The sequence below is a fragment of the Chlorocebus sabaeus genome, chromosome 3 (genome assembly GCF_047675955.1).
Source record: "Chlorocebus sabaeus isolate Y175 chromosome 3, mChlSab1.0.hap1, whole genome shotgun sequence".
NCBI classification, from domain to species: domain Eukaryota; kingdom Metazoa; phylum Chordata; class Mammalia; order Primates; family Cercopithecidae; genus Chlorocebus; species Chlorocebus sabaeus.
In genome coordinates this window covers 7,590,291-7,615,729 of record NC_132906.1, presented here as the reverse complement: position 1 = coordinate 7,615,729, position 25,439 = coordinate 7,590,291, and the positions used below count along the sequence as shown (strand labels likewise).

Genomic DNA, 25,439 nt, shown 5'->3' with positions numbered 1-25,439 from the left:
TAGATCAGGTGTGCATGTGAGGTCATTTGACAGTCACTAGAGCCCCTTTTTCAGCACACTTGAGATAAGTGTAGATGGCAGGGTTGACATCTGATGTGAGGTAGGGTTGACATCTGATGTGAGGTTGGGTCCCCATCTCATCTGGCCATTCTTTGGCAGGACCCACTCTTCTCATCGGGGAGTTAACTGAGCAAAAGACAAGTGTTGCTCACCCACTACTTCCCAGGTGATTGGGCCAGGCACCAAAGCTATAATGATGAATAAAACATAGTCCCGTTGTGTACGTAAGTAGCTCTCGATGAAATCAGATAATAAACTGACAACTAACATTAATGATTTGTTTCCTGTGTGCCAGGCACTGTGCTAAGCGTGTTATACATTTAGTATCACCCTAATATTTGCTGATGTCAAACCAATCTTCTTTCAATTCTTTATTTAAATTATTTCCCTTATGTGTGTGTTTTTAGTGCCTATAATAAAACTAGTAAAACATGGTAGCTTGGGGTTGCTTGTTTGAGTTGGTTATGCTAAGAACACATCCATTCCCAAAGAATTTGAGGTAGTTCACAAAAAGGACAATACATAACTAAGCAGCCTTGGTGAAGTGAAAAAATGGGTAAGACCAGTATGGAGGTACGGCCCACAGGCTTTACTTTCCAGTTGTCAAGAGCAAGAAAGAGAAGTGAAACAAACATTTGCAAGATTAACGGGCTCATAAGATACCTTTCAGAGGACTGAGATCCAAGAGAAGTGATTTCTTCTCTCATGTGCTGTGGGACACTAATAGTAGGCAAACTCCCTGACCACACTTCTTCCACAGTGAGTGTCAAGTCTGGTAACTAACATCCCTCAATGTTGGCCAATGCCATAGCGCCAAAGCAGAATTTATTAAAAATGATTTTGTGGGCTGGTGTGATCTAAGGACAAAATTTTAGAATGATACAAGAAATCAACAAGACTGCTAAGTTCTCCGAGCAATCTTCTGTGACTACGATTCTCGTAGTCAGGTTTTTGACATCCAGAGTTACATAACTGGAATGTTATAAAACCATGATTTCAACTCAGGTCTGACTAGCTCTAAAATCTATGTTCCTTATACTAACCTGTGATTCCCTACCTCCACTCCCAAAAGCTTTCTGGATGTTTCAGTATTGACCACTAAATAAGAAGTAAGTTGTTCTCTTCCTTTTCGTGAGAACAAAATATAATGATAGCTTAAAATATTCTCCACTGAGTAAATGCAGCTACTATTTTAAGCCTCCTTCTTGAATGTGTTAAAGGATATTTTTTGTAGGCGCTCCTAATTTTTTCTTAAAGATTTCTTATTTCTCAAATCACCCTTCCTCACCGACTATTCTTTCAGTAAGAAGAAAAGTGAATGAACAAAACAGGTGTCCTCTGTGAGGCCCCTATCTGGGTGTAGCCAAGTAAGCACCCACTCTTTTAGCCTCTCAGTTACCCAGGTGCAGGCCCGTGAGGATCCCCTGGCCCTGGACTGTGTGAAGGAGAGCGGGGAGCTGGGAGGGAGAGAGTGTCTGGCTTGGGAGGGGGCGGGGAGATTGCTGGCACTCACTCTAGAAGCCAGCAGAAGGAGCAAGGAGGAAGGAAAAGCAGAGGCTGGGAAGAAGGGCCATGTTCTGAGTGTGAATGGACCACAGGGCCCTCGAGAGCAGGAAGCAGCGTGAGCCAAGACGCTCACGGAAAAGCTCTTATCTAAACAGAGGTGGCCCAGGACGCTGGATCCCCTCCACCATTGTCCAGGGAGCCGATCCGAAGTCCACAACCCCCGAAACTCTTCTCCACTCCCCCTTCTCCATTGAGGCAAGAAGTAATTTTCAGTATGGGCTCCAAGGCGTCACAAGGTCTCTCACTGCACAAGAAAGTCACTCCTCCAGGATCCCCTCAGCCTGACCCTGTGACCACCCTGAAGGCCCAGGCCCTTTTCCTGGAGCAAGAGGAGCAGGAACCATTCTGTCTAAACACTCCTTCCAATGCTACGCCTTTTTCTGCCAGCATCCGCTCTCCTATATTGTTTCATCTGTTTTAAGAGAACGTGGCCGGCTGCGGTGGCTCTCGCCTGTAATCCCAGCACTTTGGGAGGCCGAGGCGGGTGGATCACTTGAGGTGAGGAGTTCGAGACCAGCCTCAAGACGGCAAAACCCTATCTCTACTAAAAATACCAAAATTAGCCAGACGTGGTGGCACACGCCTGTAATCCCAGTTACTCTGGAGGCTGAGGCAGAAGAATCTCTTGAACCTGGGAGGCGGAGGTTGCAGTGAGCCAGGATGGTACCACTGCACTCCAGCCTGGGGGATACACTGAGACACTGTCTCAAAAAAGAAAGAAAGAGAGAGAGGGAGAGAGAGAGAAAGAGAGAGAGGAGGGGAAAAGATAGTGTTTGCAGATTCTGTTAATCTGATGGCTCAGACACACAATCACTAATGTTTTGACACACACCCACAGTAGCAGAAGAATGTTTACATCAGGCCCTGCTACAGGATGGCCGCCATAATGGAGGCCAGCCCTGGTCATGCCCTCTGGCAGGGTTCCAGATGAGCTTTTTTTTTCCTTCCTATTTTTTTAAAAGACATTTTACAGCTTCAATTTGCTTTTCATTACTCTTCTATCCTTTTGTTTCCGAGCTTGAAATGATTCAATATTCTTTACAAACAGATTCTAATCACAGTTAGCACGTGCAGTAAAATCTCATTAAACAGATAAGCAGAGTTCACACAAGTCCTCAGATTTCATCATCCAAAAAAAAAAGAAGAGAGAGATTACTGTCTTGAGACTTCGTAGAACTTTCTAGACCCTCTTTGTTGCCAAATTAAATGTGCTTTCATTATACATTTATATAAACATTCATTCCCAGACAATGGTTCTGTCTCAAATAGGCAGCCACTGGGAGTTGGGTACTCAAATCGCCCACACCCACACCCCTGTCCCCGGGGCACTCATTCTAGCATTGGAGTTTGTAATAAAACAGGCCAGCTTCATCCCAGAACATGCTCCTTGATCATGCAGACAAAAATAAGTTACCAAGGAGACAAAAAATTGTGATAAATATTGGATGGTTTTATTTTGTTGTAAGATTTTTTTTTTTTTTTTGAGACGGAGTTTCGCTCTTGTTGACCAGGCTGGAATGCAATGGTGCGATCTCGGCTCACCACAAACTCCGCCTCCCAGGTTCAAGCGATTCTCCTGCCTCCGCCTCCCCAGTAGCTGGATTACAGGCCACCACGCCTGGCTAATTTTTGTATTTTTAGTAGAGACAGGGTTTCTCCATGTTGGTCAGGTTGGTCCCGAACTCCTAATCTCAGGTGATCCACCCACCTCAGCCTCCCAAAGTGCTTTACAGGTGTGAGTCACCACACCTGGCCAGATTTTTTTTTAACAATAAAATGTATCAGCCAGTAGAAGGCAAAGAGTTCCTATAATTTCACCATCAAAGCATGTTTATGACCAAAACAAACTAGAATTTATGCCAAAAATGTAACTATAAAGTAGTCTTCTGCCCCTTTCCCCTGTCCTTGTCCACCAATAGACAGGTACATCTTCTTTCTCCCTCTTAAAAAACAAACATTTAATTTTGCTACTGTCTGACTTTGTGCTGGTTTGAATTTAGAGGCCCCCCCCCCCGAGTTTTCCTCTGTAACAGGTGACTCTGAGCCAGACTTTCCCCATGGTGGGAAAGGTTTGGGGAGGTTTTTTGGGATCAGAAGTCACCCTACATGATGGACAGAGCTCTGGGATGGTGAAAAGAGGAGAGTCTGGGTTCTGATCCTAATTCTGCTCCTTTCCCTGTGAACTTGAACAAAGCATTTGATTTTTCAGAGTCTCAGTTTCCTTATGGATAAAAGGATTTACGAAATAAGGATCATAATACCTGCTTCATAGGGTGACTGTGAGAACTAATTGAGGCAAAATGTGTATTGCTTCTAGCCCAGGCTTTAGTAGCACATAGTAGCAGCTCACAAAACTTGTTTCCCTTCAAGCAGCCAAGAATCGGATATGAGCACAACAGAGATTTGAAATGCCAGCTTAATATCATTTATTGAAAGAGGATCCTTTTTAAAAACAAATCTGTGTGTCTTAAGACTAAGGCTGTAGAGCAGACCTTCTAGAATCAATGTGGTTATTAAACTGGCAGGAAACCATTTATGAAATGAGAATTTTATACTGGATTGCTACAGGAGTCTTGGGTACCATAACAGGCACTAAACAGATGGACAGTTTCTAGAAAGGCTAAATGAAGTGTTGAACCATCCCACCCAATACTCCAAGAGAATTGATCATTTTCTCACAAGAGAATCACTTCAAAGAAAACCCAAGTACTTACTATCACAGGTAACGCTCACCCAGCTGGGCTTTCCCTTCTGATTCCACCAGATGTGACAGTCTATCCCCCTAAGGAAAGAAAGTACTGGCTCTGCGCTTTAAGTAGGGGGAGGGGAGAGGAAGGCAGGAGGAATGAAGAAAATCTAAAAATAAGAATTGTTGAAAACCAGCAATTAAGAAAAAGCACAGGTGAACAAAGGGGTACCTTTGGGTGTGCATTGTGCATTACGTTTCGTGAGTGTTGGATTTGAAAAGGTGAATGGAGCCTGTCTTGAATTTAGGAACTGCAGGGTGACAAAGTGAGCTCTCATAGAAACAATAATATAAACTGTAATTGCAGACTGTGCATGCACTGGTCATTCAACATATTTTGATTGTGTAAGATGAGAGATGTTTAGCAAATTTTGGAAGGAGACTGACCATGTTATGCAAAAGGAGCTAAAAAAAAATAAAGACATGGAATCCTCAACGTAGTAATGGTGTTTGTATAGTGAATATTTGAGATGTCTTTTCTTACTATATCCAAGAAGTAGTGAAGCATAATAATTTCTTGTCATATGATGGTAGTACATGGATATCATGTTACATATGGTGTTGGGGTCAAGTGCACAGGTTCTGAAATGAGCCAGAACTGAGTACAAATTCTGCCAGCAGTCATACTGTCAAGATTGTAGGTTTGACTAGGCACATTGGCTCACACCTGTAATCCCAGTACCTCGGGAGGCTGAGGCAGGCAGATTGCTTGAGCCCAGGAGTTCAAGATCAGCCTGGGCAGCATGGTGAAACTCCATCTCCACTAAAAATACAAAAATTATCCTGGCATGATGGCTCATACATGTAGTCCCAGCTACTCGGAAGGCTGAGGTTGGAGGACCAGTTGAGCCCAGGAGGTCAAGGCTGCAATGAACCAAGATTGTTCCACCACGCTTCAGCCTGAGTGACAGAAAGGAAAAGAAAAGGAAGAAAGAAAGATTGTAGGTTTGACCTCGTGTTGGTTTTGCCTTTTTCTGTGGCTCCAGACTGCCTTCATCTGTCTTTGGTCACAGAGAAGCCAAATATTGTTGAGTGTGGTGGGAATAAGGCAAATTCATCACCGTTACAAGAAAATCAGCCCAAAGCATGTAGCTCAGTAGTGTCATCTGCATATATAGAGGGTGGCGGTTTCCCATAATGTGTCAAGAGAAGAAGACTAGTAACTTAGACCAGATGGGGAGTTCCACAGACGGCTCCCACTCGGAATGTGGAAGGCTGACACACCACACATGAGGCCCTAGCTCCTTGTGTTGGAAACAGAATTGGCTGCGTTCTTTTAATTTATTTGTATCAATCTCTAGTCCGAAACTAAGTTGTTTCAGGTCCAGAGCAATCAGCAGAGATGACATGGAGTACACTCTTAGCCCATAATTTTTTTTGTTTTTCTTTCAGGGGTTATAAATACCTCCCTGCCATTGTACTTGGCATGCTGTATGCAAATGGAGGTAGGAGTCCTATAGCTCATTAGGAAAGGGACCAAGGCTTGGAGCAAAGAGAGGACAGCGCCGAGCTGAGGCTGATAACAGTGGCCTTGTCCAGAATAGTGCATGGGAGCTTTCTTATCTCGCTTTGGCAGGAGGTGCTGTGGACTTCCTGTGCGAAATCAGGAGCGAACGCTGCTTTCCTCTTGTTGTTCGGCTTCCTCCCCCCTCAAGACAGTTCCCAGCACAGTGATTATCTTTGCATCTTCAAACATGGCACAATCTACTTCCTTAAGAGCTTGATGTATTCTTAAGGCTTAGGCACATTCCCCTCCCCTAAATCTCTTTTCAAGTGCTGTTATATAGTAAGGCTTCTAAATGACATTCTATTTTTATAGCCCCAATTACAAAGAGGGAAAAATAACAGCCCCTAAATTAGAAAATAGCCACAGAATCTGTCCTTTTTATGTGGAAGAGCTGGCAATAAGTCTGGCCTATAGTTTCCATACTAAGGCTTGTGCCCTTAGTAACTGCCCTCAGAGTCATGGGTGTGGGATGGGGGAGGTGTGGGGTGTCAGAGGTCAACAGCCCCAAGTGAACTCAGATAGCAGACTGTATTTCCCTTGAGAAACATCCAGGCTTGCTTTACTCTAACATATTTCTTTGCATTTCCTAAAGCCCAGGAGTATGAAATTAAGATCTTTGACTAAGGCCTCCCTGATCTTTTTCCTTGCTTTGGGGGAAAAGGAATAAAATCTGAAAACTTGTCTTCCAGATGCAAGAGAACTTTAGCTGTTTGATGTCACAATCCCAAGTACATATGCGCATGTCTAATCTAGGTATATACACATGTATATGTGCACATTATATATACTCATGTATATAAGTACTGTACTTATGAGTGTTTGAAAGACAGTAAGTCTAACACGAAATTAAGGTGGGGATGTTATAGTCTAGAAAATGGAGAATATGGATAAAGAAAAAATAGGGCAAAGTGACTCTAATATAATGACTTTTAAACTTTGTCATTAAAATGTTTCTAATAAAGGAGAAAGTGTATAATTTCTCTTTGGCTCAGTTTACTTATCAATAAGCATTAAAGTGTTCATTTATTTTACCTGATGATTATTATAAGGATGATACTGGGTAAAAACTGCAGAAATTCCTTGAGGAATGGTTACCTTTTATTCATTCTTTTCAAATTTTAAATCTTGTAATCTAACTGTAAAGACATCTTTAAAAACATTTGGGGAAATCTGATACATGGTTTAGGTGCAAACACCACCATGGAATTATTGCTAATTCTCTTAGGTATAAAAGTAGCGTTGTGGTTATATTGGAAAAATTTGCTCATTTTTTAGAGAGACCCACTGAAGTACATAGGGCTAAAATGACAAGATGTCTGAGATTTGTTTTAAATACAGAAATCTTTCATTTGGCCAGGCTAGAAAGTTGAAAATAAATTTAAAAACACAGAAGAAAAAAAAGAAGGGATAGATGAAGCCAATGTGACAAAATCTTGACAACTATGAAATCTAGGTGACGGGCATATGGGAATATATCACCCTATTCTCTCTATTTCTCGGTATGTTTGATAATGACAAACAATTAAAACAAGTAGAAACTCTTAGCAAAAACAACATGCCGGTACCTTGTGCCTGTCTGCACGTGTGCAAATGTTTATGGGGTGCTGACGGCATGCTCGGGCCCTGCCCTGCTATGGGGACAGAGTGAATACGTTGATTTGTCCCCTGTCCAGTAGCTGTCGGCCCAGCGGGGACTCAGAACCATTAAGTCAGCACTTTAAAGGTGGTGAGTACTCTGCAAGAGGACGTTACAGGGCAAGGACCCCCGCAGATGCGGTAGTTTAACACTCTGGAGTTCCTTCTCAGCCCAAGGACCAGAGAGGAGTTGTAACAGAATGTTTTTCTGATTACATTCCCTTCTGTCTTCCCCTTTTTCTCACTGACTTGCGCCTCCCATTTTCCTCTCACATAAGTCATTCCTGTTCTTGGCTACTTAAGACAAACCACTCATTTTTTTCTGGAAATGAAGCTTGAAAATTTCATTTAGCCTATAATCCCAGGTACAGGCTGACGCGGCAGGATTGCTTGAACCCAGAGGTTCGAAGCTGCAGTGACCTATGATTGCACCACTACACACTCGACTAGGTGACAGAGTGAGACCCTCTCTCTAATAATAACAATAATAATAAAATTCCTCTTGGTTTAAAAAATCTGCAGAATGTGCTCAAGACATGTACAAATTAGAGACCAGCAAGTTTTCTGCTCAAAAAAATTCTAGTCCAGAAAATCAGAATGCAAAATGGTGAAATGTTTAAAACAGAGAGAGAGAATTCATGGACCTCAAAGATAAATAACATCAACGCCTTTATTTTATAATTAAACACTTGAGGCCTGAGAGCTTGAACAGTTCCCCAAAACTCGAGCAGAGTTAGACTGAATTTAATAACTGTTTCATGATGTTTATTTCCATATGCACTTAATTAGCCCTGGAAAAAATTAGCCATCCAACTGCATATTCCGATTAAAAGTCAGCTTTTTATAGATATAAAATAGTATGATTTCCTTGACGTTTTTATTCATTAACATAACTTCATTTTTCCCGTGTTTGAATGTTACTTCCACTAAAAACTAAAATCTAGCTATTAAATTTTAAAATTTATGCATTTTTACTTAATATTAACATTTAGAACAAGGATATATGGTGACACACTAGTGTGGGGTTTTTTTCAAGTATGAGCCAAATATATTTGCTATTTTTAAGTTTTGAGGATGAATGTAGGAAAAAACCTAAGGAAAAGAAGACTCACACATAAAATTTGTGACTTTGTTATCTGAGGACTTACACCAAGTTTTCATTTCACCTGTCTGCATTGACTGAACCATGCTGTAAAGTCACATTGTGATAACTTTTTTTTTTAATAGGTATGACTTTTGTTCCAATAATGAAGAGTCCTTTATCCTGGATCCTGACAGCAACATAGGAAACAGAATTGAGAGCATCACTCAGCGCATGACAATAATAGAAGGAAAGAATAAGGTATTGTTCGTAAAAATGAGCACTGGGATGTTTATTCTACAAATACACTGTCAGCTCCCAATTCTAGGTTTATTGGAACCAGGAGTAATTCAAATGTTCAAACAAAAATTCAGAGAGAAGAAAGACAATGTCTGAACTATGTCTTTATGGAGATACATACAGAGACTACTCAAGCTGCCAGTTCCGACATAATGAGTACTCATTCCTAATGGTAGAGATGGCACTGTCTGCTTCAACATCAAACTGGCCCACACTGGTGGTTCGCAATACTGGCTGCCTATTAGAATACTCTACCAATTATTACTACATCCAAATCTCCGGAGTGCAGCCTAGGGCTTGTAAAAGTTTCCCAGATGATTACAGCATGTGATGAGGATTGGAATCACTGAGGTACATAAAGTGGGATCCCAGTAAGCAAAAGCTAGTACAAGACTTAGAGCGAAAACTGAATGTTTCTATTTTGTGAAATATGTATTTCCCTCTGTCTTTGCAAGATCAAAGCTTAAGTTGGGGGGGAGGCGCAAACACACAACCTATCAAGATTCCTTGACCTCATCAGCGCACTGTTCATTTTATACTCCCCTCACCCCCACTGAACCTTGGCAATAGCTAACAAGCCTGTGAGCTAGGCAAGTCTCAGTGGTTCTCAGACCTAGTGGCTTTTTCCTGTTGAATTAGAAAAGAATACACTTAAAAATCTGCTATTGTCTGGCACAGGGATAGTGATTCTTTTTTTTTTTTTTTTTTTTTTTTTTTTTTTTTTTTTTTTTGAGATGGAGTCTCACTCTGTCACCCAGGCTGGAGTCCAATGGCATGATCTTGGCTCACTGCAACCTCTGCCTCCTGGGTTCAAGTGATTCTCCTGTTTCAGCCTCCCAAGTAGCTAGGATTACAGGCACCTGTCATCACGCCTGGCTAATTTTTAGTAGAGACAGGGTTTCACCATGTTGGCCAGGTTGGTCTTGAACTCCTGACCTCAGGTGATCCACCTGCCTTGACCTCCCAAAGTGCTGGGATTACAGGTGTGAGTCTCCATGCCCAGCTGTGATTCTTTAAAAAAAGAAAAAACATATCAAGTATCCCCTTGCTGACATGTCTGTTTACACATATATATCTTGATTTGGAGTAGAGACTGTTAATACAGTTTCCACTGCCTGCTTGAGTGTGGATATGCTTATGTTATCTATTCAGCCGTACCCTTTGCACTTGAAAATGACAAAGTAGATGGCATCGTTCCTCATGTATGATTTAACAATAACAACAAATAACATCTATAATTTTCATTAAGTGAAACTTTTTGACATATGCTAATGTCAACATCATTCTTTGGCAGATGAGTGTGGTTATCTCCATTTTAAAGATAAAGAAAACAGAGATGATAAGATGATTAACCCAAAGCCAGCTTAAAAGTGTAAATGAGAGACTCAAACCAAAGTCTTTCCTTTCCAAAACCTAATAATCTTATAGTCAAGTAAGCCAATGTAGAAATTAGTCAGAGTGGCAGTAGCTTATACAATAACACCAATAGTCTCTTATTAAACATTTAGGAAGTTTTTATAACTACAGCAGTAGCTGTAGGTGGTTTACAACTCTTTTTCTCTAACAGAAATAAGCAGTACTTTAAAACATGCCGTGATGTGTGGCTATTGATAAGAGAGCAGTTTAATGAAATACTTAGAAGAAGTTATATAAACTTGCAAGTTTAATTTGTTCTTTCTTTTTTTTTTTTTTTTTTTTTTTTTTGAGACAGAGTCTCACTCTGTTGCCCAGGCTGGAGTGCAGTGGCCCAATCTCAGTTCACGGCCACCTCCGCCTCCCAGGGTTCAAGCGATCCTTGTGCCTCAGCCTCCCAAGTAGCTGGGATTACAGGCGCATGCCATCTAAGTTTTGTATTTCTAGTGGAGACAGGGTTTCACCATGTTGGCCAGGCTAATCTAGAACTCCTGACCTTGTGATCTGCCCGCCTTGGCCTCCCAAAGTTCTGGGATTACAGGCATGAGCCACCACATCCGGCCTTCAGATATTTTTAATAAGGAAACTACCTCAGTTTATTAGCAGTGGACAGCAAATTACTTGTCACAAAGTACTAGAAAAATGTCAAGATGCCATTCATTGGTTATGTCAATTCGTTTTGTTTTTTCCTGAGCGTATCAGGAGGATGTACTGTTAACTGCTGGATATTAACACAAGAATTTATAAGCTTAATTTCAGTGGTAACTTCTAGTGCTATTTTGATATCCTATCCACAAAAATATACAATAGGAAATAAAATGAAAAATGAGAAAGCTAGGTGAAGTTTCTGGCTAACCCAAACCATGAAGTAGCAACTTGACTCCATATATAATGTAAAACCTATCAAAATCAGCGGAAGTGGAGTATCAAAACATGCCCATGATAAAAGAACTTCCATGATTTTCTCCATGAAGGTTTAAAACAAATTTATTGTCTTGTAATTTTATAGTTATGCAGAAGATTTTAAATATAGACCTCTGCACTTGTGCTACCCAACCTGCCATCAGGAGCCCTGGAGTCAAACTATGACACTTCCTCTCTGTATAACCACATGCAAACCAGCTCACCTCTCTCAGCCTGAGTTCTTTCCTCCAAAAAAACAGAACTAATGATACTTGCCTTAGCTAGTTCCCTGTTACGAGGGTGAAATGAAATAACATAATGAAGTCCAGGTGCGGTGGCTCATGCCTGTAATCCCAACAATTTGGTAGGCCGAGGCGGGCGGATCACCTGAGGTCAGAAGTTAAAGACCAGCCTGGCCAATATGGCAAAACCTCGTCTCTACTAGAAATACAAAAATTAGCTGGGCATAGTGGCGGGCGCCTGTAATCCCAGCTACTCGGAAGGCTAAGGCACAAGAATCGCTTGAACCCGGGAAGTGGAGGTTGCAGTGAGCCGAGATTGTGCCACTGCACTCCAGCCTGTGTGACAGAGTGAGACTGTGTCTCAAAAAGTAAATAAATAACATAACATAAGATAACATAGCATAACATAACATAACATGAGAAAGTCCTATACAAGTACTACTTTATTCAAGTGATTGTCATATGTACCCTTATGCAATTCCCCCAACTGATTGTGATCATATACAATGAAGACTTTGTTAAACAATTGTTTGCACTGAAAAAACTTTTACTACTCATACTAAACAAAGTCTCTCTCTATATATATATAAAATATATATAAAAATATATATTATATATATTATATATATAAATATATATAAAAATATGTAAATATATATATATGGTACATATCCCATTAGCAGTTGTAATTGTAATATATTAGACTTTAAATAAATTATTGAGTTCATGTCTTGAATTTAGGAGAATTTAGTAACTTTACTTTTAGCATCTACTAATGTATCTTTTTGTGGGTTTGAAAAAAATGTATCTGTCATATGATGGTGACAAAATGGAAGTTTTGCTGTTTCTGAATTATATGCAGTGCTTTTTCTCTTACAATTAAAACTGTTTTTGTTTTGTATACATTTTTAGAAAGTAAATTAAAGTCCCAGCTCAGACTGCAGTGATCCCTTTATCCACCGTCACATGGTAGCCTGCCCAGCAATGCTGCTCCACAGGTCAGTGGGGCAGCGCTCACACTCATGCTGGAGCACCTGTTGGATTTTTTTTCTTTGTTTTGTTGTATTTTTTTGTTTAACTCAAGGAAGGGTATAGAGGACAATAAAATTTAGTTTCCTTATTGGCGAGTTTTGGCCCAGATTTGTGAAAAGTGAGTCATCAACTGGAGTTGCTAATAGCAAATGTGCACTTTCGTATTGTCTAAATGGGGTTGCCAAAATGTTAGGTTTGTAGATACGGAGTAGGAAGTAGAAGGAACCCCGTGTTAGAAAAAACACACAGGAAATACGCTATCACAGCATTAATTCTGTAAGGTTGGAGAATCATTACCATTTTAATGTGTTAGCAATGTTTCCATTGAAATCCTTCTGACTGTACCTTGAGAAGTGTGTCCTGTATAAGACAAATCCATGACAGGAGCAAGAATCCCAGCCACAGAATTACAGCTTGTGTTTCAGTTCCCACACACACCCCAATGTTTTCTAAATCTCACGTTTTATTTTCCCATCAGTTGGCTCAAATGTGCCACCCTGTGTTAATTTTAGATTCTTCCATGACCTTTATACATCTACTTTTATTTCTCCGTGAAACACTTGAAAGGAAGCTATATTAGAAACATCCCGAGATTAAAATCAGTGTTCCATATATAGATTTTTAAAGAACGAGTGCTGGAATTAGGTTGAATGACACATCACCCCATCCATTCTATTCCGTGAGGTTCAAACAACATTGTAGTAACAAATTACTAATGCTTAGTGAAGGGGAAGGAAGGAAGGAGCATGAAAAACTCCAAACTTACAGTACTTGCTGATAGTTTTATGAGCATTCCTGGGCCATACCAAAGAGCCCAGAGAATGGGCTTGAAGGATCTATCTCTAACATGTAAATCCTTGAGGGCCAGGCCAGGCAACTGGAAGCACCCCGAAAAGCAAATGTAGTAAAAATGAAGAGTAGAACGCATGTGTCCTTTAAGACTAATATAAACTTTGATATTCTAATTTTATTTATTTATTTATTTATTTTGGCACTATCTCGGCTCATTGCACCCCCCACTTCCCATGTTCAAGCGATTCTCCTGCCTCAGCCTCCCAAGTAGCTGGGACTACAGGCGCCTGGGACTACACCAGGCCCAGCTAATTTTTGTATTTATAGTAGAGACAGGGTTTCACCATGTTGGCCAGGCTGATCTTGAACTCCCGACCTCAGGTGATCCGCCAGCCTCAGCCTTCCAAAGTGTTGGGATTACAGGCCTGAGCCGCTGTATCCAGCCTGATAGCCTAATTTCATTTCAGCACTTCTGCTTTTTATTCTTCCTCAGTCCTTTTTCAATTATTTTCAATTGCGGAAAATGAAAACTATAGAACTAATACAAGTAGATATCCTTAAGAATTTATTTTGGCATACCTTATAGAATAAATGATTATAATTTCAAACATGCAACTCAAATTCTTGGTTACTTTCTCTTTGAAAGTATTTAGTTGATATTGCATGCCCCAATTGTGATGCTATTTTCATTTTTTTCCCTTGACACCATAGTATTTGGATGTAAGCACTGAGGAACAGATCTTTTCCTTTATTCAGAAGACTCAGACATTGAAACTCACTGTCCCATGCGAAGCTGCCTTCTAGTCCAGCCAGACTACACTGAGCTACAATTCACACTTGAGCTCCTTTCTCTGACCCTATAAAGTTTAAACTTTAATTGTCAAATAATTTTATTTTTAACGAGAAAATGTTTGAATTTATAATTTAAAAATATACCCTCTGAAAGAGAAGTACTCTAGAAATGAGATAAATTTTAGTAAAACTGATCATAGAATATGTTTCACCTTATTTTTAACTTTTCTTCTTTAATGATAACCATTGTACTTATCAAATATATTTTCAAACCACATAACAACACAACAGTTGAAAAGCAGCTTGCCCCTTATGTAAAATGTCATGAAAGAAGCAAACTAGTGTTTCTGTAAACAGTAGTAGTATTTAATTTATGTTACCCATCTCTGCTGATTAAAGGAAGTATTCTCAAGGAAAAATTCAATCCAAGGTGTAGACAGAACTTTGCCAATCAATCTGTGTTATTCAATTTAAAGAGTCTCAACGAGAAGCAATTTGGTACAGAGATTAAGAGCATAGGCACTGGAGGCAGACATACCTGAGCATAAATTCTGCCCAGGCCTATCTGTGGTCCTTTGTATCTTTGGGTGAATCATTTAATCTCTCGGAACCTCAGTTGTCTTACCTGTAGAATAGGGTAATACACCCATCTCACAGGGTTTTAGGGAGGATTAAATGAGACAGTTCCTATAAAGTGCCTTGCATGCTGCCTAGTGCATTGTAAGGGATACATAAAGGTATGCAGAAACAAAGAAATAATGTAAACTCCCATCAACATTGTTTTCTGCTTCTGTTTTAATAGAAGCTTTGTAGACATGATTTCTGGGGCAGGCTTGACGATGAGTAATGTGTCTTGTTTTTGAAGGTGTCATTCACACAAAATGAGAAAAATTCAAATACATTTCTGTCTCCATCTTGTGACCTGGATTCATTTCACTTCGGGGCACCTCAATTTTATTGTCTGATTATACATAAATTTAGACCTATTTGACTGTTTGTTGGAGACTTGTAAAATGGCCACGGCCATTCGCAGGTTACCTGCACAGGTCTTAAACGTGGCAAATGTATACATCTGAATTGATTTTCCCTTGCCACAAAACCCAGTTCTTGTTCTCAGTTGCTCTAAGTTCAATGAAATCAAAATCTTTTAAATAAAAACCCAAACACAACTCATAGAGGCAGGTAAATGTTGTCCATAATTTCAAACACTCTCAAGCCAACAGAAATGGGTTTGTCACTTATTTACTGAGCAATGATTAATCTGAGAATCTAAGTAAGTTTCTCCTGAGGCCCATTAGGATAAACACTTGAGAACTAACTTCATAAGAAAACCAGTGCTGGAGCTGACACCCCAGCTTAAGGCGGCTTCATCTGAGCTCCTTGTTTCTGAAGTTTCTGCAAACTGCTTTGAAGCATCTAAGCTTCCTGAGACAACATAAGGGAGTCAGAGTTATATTTGACGATCTCTCCTGTCTTCCAGCTTCCACCAGCTAACAGTTTTCTCATGTTGCCACCTACAAGCTTCTCTTCTAACTACTTTTATTTCCTTCCATGACTCTAAACTGGTGGGAACAACAATTACAAGGAAATGGCTATTCAGAATTTTTTATGTCCCACCTCTTACAAAGATTCATCATCAAAATAAGAAAGGGACACCTGAGCTCTCTTTCATACTCTTTCCCGTGGGTTATTTGCCTTCATATGAGCTTTCCTTGCAAAACAGAGAATAATTTTTGTATGATCTTCAAGGAGGGAAATTCCTTTCTATCACCTTAAAGAATGATAGTGTTAAGGGGAGGGATTGTGTCATATTCATCTCTGTCTCCCTTACAACATCTGGGCAATGCCTTGATAATCACTCAATAAATGTCTGCTAAATTGTCTGCCACATATTGCAGACACTTTCATTATCAATAATTTCAGTAATACACAGAGAATATATGGGTAGGTGTAATGAAGCAGATCCTTCCAACAAACAGAAGAGAAAGCACTGTGTACTACTCACCATACCACAGTGAAAATTGTAGAGAATTTGGACCAATGAATTTGCTGGCTAAAAACATTAGGAACATGTTTTTAAGTCTTCCTGATCTGTAAAGACAGAAATACCTTAATTTATTAGATGGAATAAGAATACAACTAAAGTGCCTAGCACATTACTTAGAAACTCAGAAAATATTAGGACTCTCTCCTACAGCCAAACCACTTGTAGAGTATGTCCACCACCTTGGAAAGTCAGCTGTCACATTTCAGCCTTACATTGCTTTAGCCTGTAAGCCACTTGGTAATTATACTTCAGCTAGGACACTCCATTAGTCTGGAAGCATTAGCACAGCCTCTGCAATTTCGAAGCCCATAACCAGTTATTTTTGTCCTAGGAGACAGGCTGCAAAGATTTATAAGTAACTGGACCAACTTTTCCTTTCTGTAATTTTAAGTATGAGAAACTAACTAGCTTTTTCATTTTTTTAATGTAGATTATACACTACTTTTTAATGCAAGCTTGGGTTAAATTTAAGAATGTTTAACAGTTTGTTTCATATTGCCAACTTTTTTTCTTTGGAAGACTGCAAGTCTTTAAGTTGTCTAAAATTTTGTTTCATTATTTTGTTTCATTACTTTTTAGACATCACAGTTTGAAAAGTGCTTTCAAGTTCATGCAATTTTGACTGCTAATGTTTCTTTAGGGACTAAGTTGTCAAATAACAGCACTAAAGTCTAGTGGAACAATATTATTGTATTAATTCATAATTTTTTTTTTTTTTTTTGAGACGGAGTCTCGCTCTGTCGCCCAGGCTGGAGTGCAGTGGCGCGATCTTGGCTCACTGCAAGCTCCGCCTCCCGGGTTCACGCCATTCTCCTGCCTCAGCCTCCTGAGTAACTGGGACTATAGGTGCCCGCCACCACGCCTGGCTAATTTTTTTTATGTTTCTGGTAGAGACGGGGTTTCACCGTGTTAGCCAGGATGGTCTTGATCTCCTGACCTCATGATCCGCCCGCCTTGGCCTCCCAAAGTACTGGGATTACAGGCGTAAGCCACTGCACCTGGCCTATTAATTCATAGTTTAATTTTTCATCTTCTAGATTAGCAATAGAGACAACTGAGAAATTAGGTAATTTACACACACACACACACACACACACACACACACACACACACACACGGCCTCCTTCAGGACCATCCATTGGTGCATGCCACATTATTTGAACATATAAAAAAATGTTTCAAGCCAGGTGAGTGACATGTACCTGTTGTCCCAGCTACTTGGGAGACTAAGGCGGGAAAACTGCTTGAGCCCAGAAGTTCAAGACCAGCCTGGGCAACATAGCAAGACCCCATTTCTTAAAGAAAAAATAAAGTTTCAACCAAACATTCTCTTCTGTACTTGCTCACTTAACATTCTTGTTATAGAACCAAATAGCAGAGAAAGCTCCTGTCACAACTGGCATCCATGCTGTCAGGTCACCCAAACAAAAGGGAAGGCCTCAGCCTCACCTGTTCCTCTCATTGATGTGGGACTGACCACCTCGTAGGGTAGGACGTGCAGTCCCACATCTCAGCTTCAGGTCTGTAATTGTTAGGCCAGCAGCACGAGATAAATAAGCCTGAAACCCTCATATGAGTCGGATGTCATAGGCCCCGGTCTCCTGAGGACCTGCTTTCCTGTTATTTTTCCATTCTTGTTGGGGCTCGGCAAGAGGAGAGCCTTCTGGTAACCACCACCTATGTAATACTCTCTTTGCAGAATGAATGGAATAGCTGAATCATTTCAACCTCAGAAGTAGCTTGGGGTGTTCAATTAGTTATTTGTCCTATTGCTAGCTAAAGTTTCCTTTTCTTTTGCAGACGGCTAGCACCTTGGTTGTGGCTGACTCTAGAATTTCTGGAATCTACAGTTGCATAGCTTCCAATAAAGTTGGGACTGTGGAAAGAAACATAAGCTTTTATATCACAGGTAAGCCACACATCCTATACCCAGAGACAGCCTGGTGACTTCATTCTCTCTTCAGTCTTGTTTGCTTTTAGTGCATTTATAGCTTGAGTGATTTTTTTTTTAATTCCACAGAATTGTCAAACTTTGAGTGCCTTCATCCTTGCTCTCAGGAATAGAATTCTACCTCGTCGGATCTCCTAAAGAGTTATTTCCCCGAATTCTCTTTTAGAGTTATTTGTGTTTGTCTCCCTCCCAGACTGGATTGTGAATTGGGAATCTGTATGCTCATTTTTTCATTCCCTTCTGTACCTAGCACAGGGTCTAGTACATAGCAGTTCAATACCAATCAAGGAAACCAATTATAATGCATATAATATGATGACATCGTTTTTGGTTTTGTTTTTGTTTTAACCAAACAGTTAATTGTTTCACAACTTAGGTAATTTAGACTTTTTGGGGAATAAGGCTCTATAGCAATCTGAAACTGAGCTTTATTAACAATAGTTAATGTGCTATTTTTTGATAGCATTTAAGAATTTTTAGCCTTAAATATGATGGTCTCTGCAAATCTTAAAAACCTCCAAGGTACACAAATGGCACTCCCTATGTCCCTCAATGGGTACAGGAAGGAAGCAAGTAGCTCAAAGTATAAAAACAATTGCCTGGCTCCACACTCCCCCAATTTCTGAGGAAACATGGGCAGTAGGCCAACTTTCTGGAAACGTCTTACTGAACGGGGCAGGCTGCAGAAATTGCCAAAAGTTCACCAGAAAGAAATAGACAGGTTCAATTCCATGATACATATGCGTTGTCAGATCACAGGAGCCTCTGGCAAGTTAACCAAGCCCCAGAGAAGCTGTGCCATGGGAGATATCCCTGAGGAGATTCTCAGAACATCAGGGCTGGCGGGGATTCCAGAGGCTGTTCTGCATCATAGCTCTTGTGTTTTCCAGATGAGCAAATGGGATTTGGAGAGGTGCATAGCAGAGCTGCTCTAGGCCAACTCAGTCCCTGTCTCTTATGTTAGAGAAGTGGAAGAGAAGTCATCTTTGCATCCATTCCAAATAGGACATGGCCTTTAGTTAGAGAAGGATTCAGATGGAGATTTCACACAGATTGGTGCTCTAATAAAACTCAGAAGATGTGGACTAATTAAATACAAAGGTTTACACTGTCCTTTATATTTGGTTGGAAACAAGTTACTGTCTCAACCCATAGTCAGAGTATGTCTGATTTAGAATACAAAAGACTGAACAATTCTTGTTTTGCTCTGAACATTCAATAACTTTGTAACAGTTTAATGAGCACTGTTAAACGGTACAGTTCAACTCTACTGAGCACTGGGAGGAGCATCAATGAAGTCCTGTCTTTCTAGGAACACAGTTCTAACACCAAGGAAACAAAGAAGAAATGTTAAATTACATACATCCTAGTATCAAAATTTATGTGCAGAGGTCATGTGACAGATGAGCTTGCTTTCTAAAGCCACCACTGTCCAATAGAGATATAAGTCACAAATACCATTTAAAACTTTCTAGTAACCATGTTTTTTTTAAGTAAAATTAATTTTATTGAACCCAATATATCCGAACTATTGTGATTTCAATATGTAATCAGTATTTTAAAAAATATTACACTGCTTCAGTTTTTACACTTAAATCAATTTAAATAAAATCAAATAAACTGAATATGCTTCAGTTCCTCTGACACAGTAGCCACATTTCAAGTGCTCAAAAGCCACATGAGGCTCACAGGTACCATATTGAACAGTGCAGCTGTAAGACTCTGAGAAGGAAGCAGGACCTGAATAGGTAGAGAGAAGGTGGGATTTGAATAGGTGGAGAGAAGAGAACAGGCTTGCCCTGACATTTTCAAAGCCAAGACAAGAGTACCAGTGGAGGCCCACAAACCATATGTCTAACTACTGACAAGTTCTACATCAAGCAAACAAGCCATTAAATATGTTTTAGCCCCCTATGAACAAATATACTTTCATGATGACCTGAGAGGTCAGGATCAATTTAGAGCTCTGAGACTACTCAGATTCCACAGTAGATTGTGGCAGCACCTGGCGGTGCAGAAAAACTAAACCACCCACCTCCCCTCTGCGCCCCTTACCCTGTCCACACTGCAAGGGGCCATGCACCATGTGTGGTGTCTCCCAGCCCACACATCTGAGTTCTGTCCGTGCCCCCCAAAGACAGTCTCCCTTGGCCACTGCTTGGACAGACCCAAAGGTGTGAAAACTGACAAGCAATCTGAGCTCAGGAGGCCGGACCTAGGGAAGAGCCAAGCTAGACGCAGATTTTTCTAGGGAATTCTGAGATCCCAGGGTCCTGGAGCATGATACAGGAATGAAGTGACACAGGCTGTGGGTAGGCATGCTCACTTGGCCCCATAAACTCTTCATATTGTGGGAAGAGCTATGACCAGAAGAGAGCTGCCACAGGGACCCTTCTTGCCTGGGTCTGAGGGCAGTACTGGAAGAGGATGTACCAAGAGAAGAGGGAACATCATGCTCACTTCCTTATTAATCAGTGTTCCCAAGGAAAGCTAACCGATGCCTAGCATTAGTCACAGCACCAACATCTGGCTAGCCCAGAGTCTCATCGCTGCATCATATTTCTACCCATGGTGTTGTTGCTGAGAGAGTCCAAGTTGATAAAGGTGATCACCTGCTGAATTCAGGCGGAAATTCCCTCCTACCTCTCACCATATTGTACAATGTATAACCATGGTGGGGTAGAAACCTCTTCTAGATCCCAAGGCTTATCCATATTGGACAGGGTCCAAAAGAACAATGAGAATTCAATTCAGACAGACCTATTTGAAGCTCACAGTTCTTTTCCTCTAGAAATCCAAGAGCTTTAATCTTAAAACTGACACAAGTTCAGCCAACCAAGCCCTCATTGCCTGGAATATACTTTCCCTTAATCCTTTTCTACCAGTCCTGAAAAGTTCTAGTTTTGATTGTGATATTAGGTTAACTTGCTTACATTCATTATTAGTTTTTAAATAATTATTATCTTTTTCTTACTCAAATCTTTGTCACTAGCGAAGAGCGTAAAGACTCAGGAATGTTGTACCTCATATGCCTATTTTTTGAAAAAAATGAACATATATTTGTTCAGTGTTTATACTTGACTCAGTGAGGGTAATGCTTTAAAAGTGCCTGTCTGAAATTTTAATGCTCTACTTATCTAGATTTGGATCTTTACTGGTCCTCATTTCAATCATGTTGTCCCTTCTTTAAAATACAATTACTTGGGGCCAGGCACAATGGCTTACGCCTGTAAATCCCAGCACTTTGGGAGGCTGAGATGGAAAGATCGCTTGAACACAAGAGTTTGAGACCAGCCTGAGAAACATGGCAAAATTCTGTCTCTACAAAAAGTACAAAAACTAGCTAGGCCTGGTGGCATGTGCCCGTATTCCCACCTACTTGGGATGCTGAGGTGGGAAGATCACTTAAGCCCAGGAGGTCGAGGCTGCAGTGAGCCATGATGGCACCACCACGCTCCAGCCTGAGTGTCAGAGTCAGACCCTGCCACAAAACAACAGCAGCAACAACAACAAAAAGACTTTTAGTTGCCTTCCAAACTGATGAAAATGGTAAACTGTGGCCATTAGAATCCTTGACCGCTTCGACTCCAAACTGTGGCACACACTTATACATAGCATCCACTTGAAACAAACAAAGCTTCCTGGTAACCGTTCACTCTCTTTTTAAATAATGTTATTTCCACTCTTCAGTGGCAGTAGAGCCTTCTTTATTTTTTTACCCAACAAACGAGATCCCTGGCATCCTTTTAAATTCCTATGCTTGTCCCTTTCATGAACTTAATGCACATGCCTGATCCAATTGAGTTGAAATATCTACCCCCAAGTATGCACCTTTACAAATAGATTACACTGTCATCTAACCCTGGGTCGAATGCCTCTTCTGAGCAAGGGTTGATTCTTCTCCATGACACCTCATAAGATGCCATGGATGTGATAATATGTTAGATGGATGAGTATTATTTGGTAATGATGATGACTGTGCTGAATTCGCCACAGATACTTAAGTGTGGGAAGATTTCTTGTTTTCACTTTGAGGGTTAGAAGGCAATTCTTTCTTGGTCTGTTTTTGTACTCAGACTAAAAAAAAATCAACATGAATTAAGGAGAAAAATCCCTCCGGGTTCATTAAATAGTTGAGCACATTTTATTTATCGTCTTCCATGGATCAAAAGAGAATACCAAAGGGGTGAGACTGAGAAATAGTCATTTCTAAGAGGCTGTCTGATAACATAACAAATTAGCTTCAGTGACCATGTCCCCTATATAAGAAACGGGCCTCAAAACGAATTTGGTTCTTTGCTTTTCCTATGTGTGTGTTTTTGCTGTTTGGCTGGCACTCAGCATGACTGTGGGTGTGTTAGCAATTACTGAGGGTGAAACAGGAACAGCACTGCTTTATCTCCCTGGCTTCCCAATGTCACTGAATGCATTTTATTTTGAGATTCCTGGTGGTGCTTGGCAAAGATAAACAAAATCTTCCATCAGGAAACCTGTGAGCTATTTCCACAGGAAGTTTCAAATCACTAAAGTAAATAGAAACTCTCTACACGATCTCAATGGTGTTACTTGGGCTCGCTTGGGTTCTACCTACCAGGATGAGAGCTCATAAATGGAAAGTCTGTGGTCTTGTAAGAGCTGATGGCAACCAGTGCACAATACCTCTGCTCTAGTATCTGTGTAAAAGTTGATGGCTGATGTTTTACTCCTCATGCTTGGAAGATGTCCCAAATATAAAAAGATGCTGAATTAGAGCAACTATTTCTGACACCTTATTGTTATCTTAAAAGTGACTGTCAGCTGCCCCTCCTGCATCTTCTGGCACATTCTTAGATTTTCGTTTTAAAAGCAGGAAAACCTCCACTGGTATCCTCTCTCCTCAGCCACTGACGGCTTCGTAAGCCACTGTTACGCCCCGCTCCCAGGTTCCAGATGAATACTTTGGCATTTCTTCAGACGTGACACTTTATAATAAAGCCAAAGCTCAGAAAAATCAGAAAAACAAGCAAAGTGAGATTTAGGAAAGAGTTGATATGATATCTAATTTTGGACTATTGTCCCCTTAACGTTTAAAGGTTTCTTTATAGCTTTGTGTGCAAAGTATAATAATAATAATAGCATAACATAATGCTTTTCATCTTCAAAGCACTTTGTAAGATGTTGGCCCAAATTCTTTGCTCAAATGCAGATACACCACTAGTAGTAAGCAATGGGAAGGTTTTGAGAGCAGGTCAGTTCAGGGCCGGCAGACTTTTTAAAATCCTCCCGTGAGATTGGCCAAATGATACTAAGGAACTCTCAGCCCCAGAGTGGACTGACGGCCCAGGTGAGGCATGCAGGGGGGAAGAGCTCATGGGATGTTGACAGAGACACCTGGGAGATGGGGGTGAAGGTGCCCAAAATATCTGAGACAGGTCTCAGTCAATTTAGGAAGTTTATTTTGCCAAAGTTAAGGACACATGTCTGTGACACAGCCTCAGGAGCGCCTGACAACATGTGCCCAAGGTGGCGATTGAGGTACAGCTCGGTTTTATACATTTCAAGGAGACATGAGACGTCAATCAATATGCGTAAGATGTACACTGGTTCTGCCTGGAAAGGCGGGACAACTCAAAGTGGGGAGGGGGTTTCCAGGTCATAGATAGGGGACTTCTGTTCTTTTGAATTTCTGATTAGCCTTTCCAAAGGAGGCAATCAGGTATGCATTTATCTCAGAGAGCAGAGGGATGACTTTGAAGAGAATGGGAGGCAGGTTTGTGCTAAGCAGTTCTCAACTTGACTTTTGCCTTTAGCTTCATGATTTTGGGGTCCCAAGACTTATTTTCCTTTCACAAAGATTAGCTGGAAATCGACATTGGAGAAAATGGCTTTTAATGATATAGCCACCTTCAGAACATGTTTAAAATATTATTGAGAGTAAATTTGATTTTTAAAATTATTCTCTTTACCCCTCTATCACCCCCATTTTAGAATCTGGCAACTCTTCCAGATTAGTTGTCCACATTTTCAGAAGAAATCTTTGCTCTCTCAGGTCTGAGTAGAACCATCCCCATGAAAGAAGTCCTGAGTAAATCAGCAGGCTCCTCTCTGGCCCACTGTGGTCTTTGCTGGACCAGGGCAAGTAATCTGGGACAGGAGCAGGAGGAGGGTAGTGAATAACAGTTACTTCTCACTGCAAAAGTCTAGGACTAAAGTGGAATTGATGGCACTTTACCTAGGACTTTCTATTTTCACTTGTTTGCAAACTATTTTGGATAAGTTTGACCATAAGTGTGCCTTTGGTTTTTAGGATGAATTGCTCTTATGTTACTTCACTATTTTGCCCGCTTGCCAGTGTCACTTGCCAGTAGTAGTACTGTGCATCATTTTAAAAATAGGAAATGAGGCCGGGCACAGTGGCTTATTCCTATAATCCCAGCACTTTGGGAGGCCGAGAAGAATGGATCACCTGAGGCCAGGAATTCGAGATCAGCCTGGCCAACATGGTGAAACCTCGCCCCTACCAAAAAGTACAAAAATTAGCCCAGTATGGTGGTGCATGCCTGTAATCCCAGCTACCCTGGAAGCTGAGGCAGGAGAATAGTTTGAACCCTGAAGGTAGAGGTTGCAGTGAGCTGAGATCATGCCACAGCACTCCAGCCTGGGCAACAAAGCGAGACTCTGACTCAAAATAAATAAATAAATAAATAAAGTTAACACCCAAGTTGGAAAAAACATGCCACTTTGAAGAGTAACTTCAGGTAAATCAAGAGAAAATGCATCCTAATAACTCTCCTCTTTTGCATTTCCTACCTCACTTCTGATAGAATGAACTTAGTTGATTCCCACCTGCTATGTTTGCTCATTTACCTTAAATACTCATTCTTCTTAATGCTGATGCTGAGAGAATTTGTGCACAAATGATTCTTAAGATCTTTGAATATCTCATTAAAAGACACTGATTTTTCTGTGAACTGAAATTCTTTATTCTTATTTTATAGATGTGCCAAATGGGTTTCACGTTAACTTGGAAAAAATGCCGACGGAAGGAGAGGACCTGAAACTGTCTTGCACAGTTAACAAGTTCTTATACAGAGATGTTACTTGGATTTTACTGCGGACAGTTAATAACAGAACAATGCACTACAGTATTAGCAAGCAAAAAATGGCCATCACTAAGGAGCACTCCATCACTCTTAATCTTACCATCATGAATGTTTCCCTGGAAGATTCAGGCACCTATGCCTGCAGAGCCAGGAATGTATACACAGGGGAAGAAATCCTCCAGAAGAAAGAAGTTACAATCAGAGGTGAGCACTGCAACAAAAAGGCTGTTTTCTCTCGGATCTCCAAATTTAAAAGCACAAGGAATGATTGTACCACACAAAGTAATGTA

At 40.6% G+C, this 25,439-nt stretch overlaps 1 protein-coding gene across 6 annotated transcripts in view; it reads left to right on the top strand.

Moving 5' to 3' along the window:
* Window positions 1-25,439, top strand: part of FLT1 (fms related receptor tyrosine kinase 1) — a 195,764-nt gene that overhangs the window by 80,720 nt on the left and 89,605 nt on the right. For 5 of the 6 annotated variants that reach the window (XM_008021816.3, XM_073013098.1, XM_073013096.1 and 2 more), the window contains exons 11-13: window positions 8,742-8,856; window positions 17,917-18,025; window positions 25,045-25,353. In XM_008021816.3, coding sequence (XP_008020007.1) covers window positions 8,742-8,856; window positions 17,917-18,025; window positions 25,045-25,353 — 533 coding nt within the window. Of the gene's footprint in view, window positions 1-8,741; window positions 8,857-15,549; window positions 16,057-17,916; window positions 18,026-25,044; window positions 25,354-25,439 lie in introns of those variants that run through there. The other variant, XM_073013101.1, reaches the window with a different exon arrangement.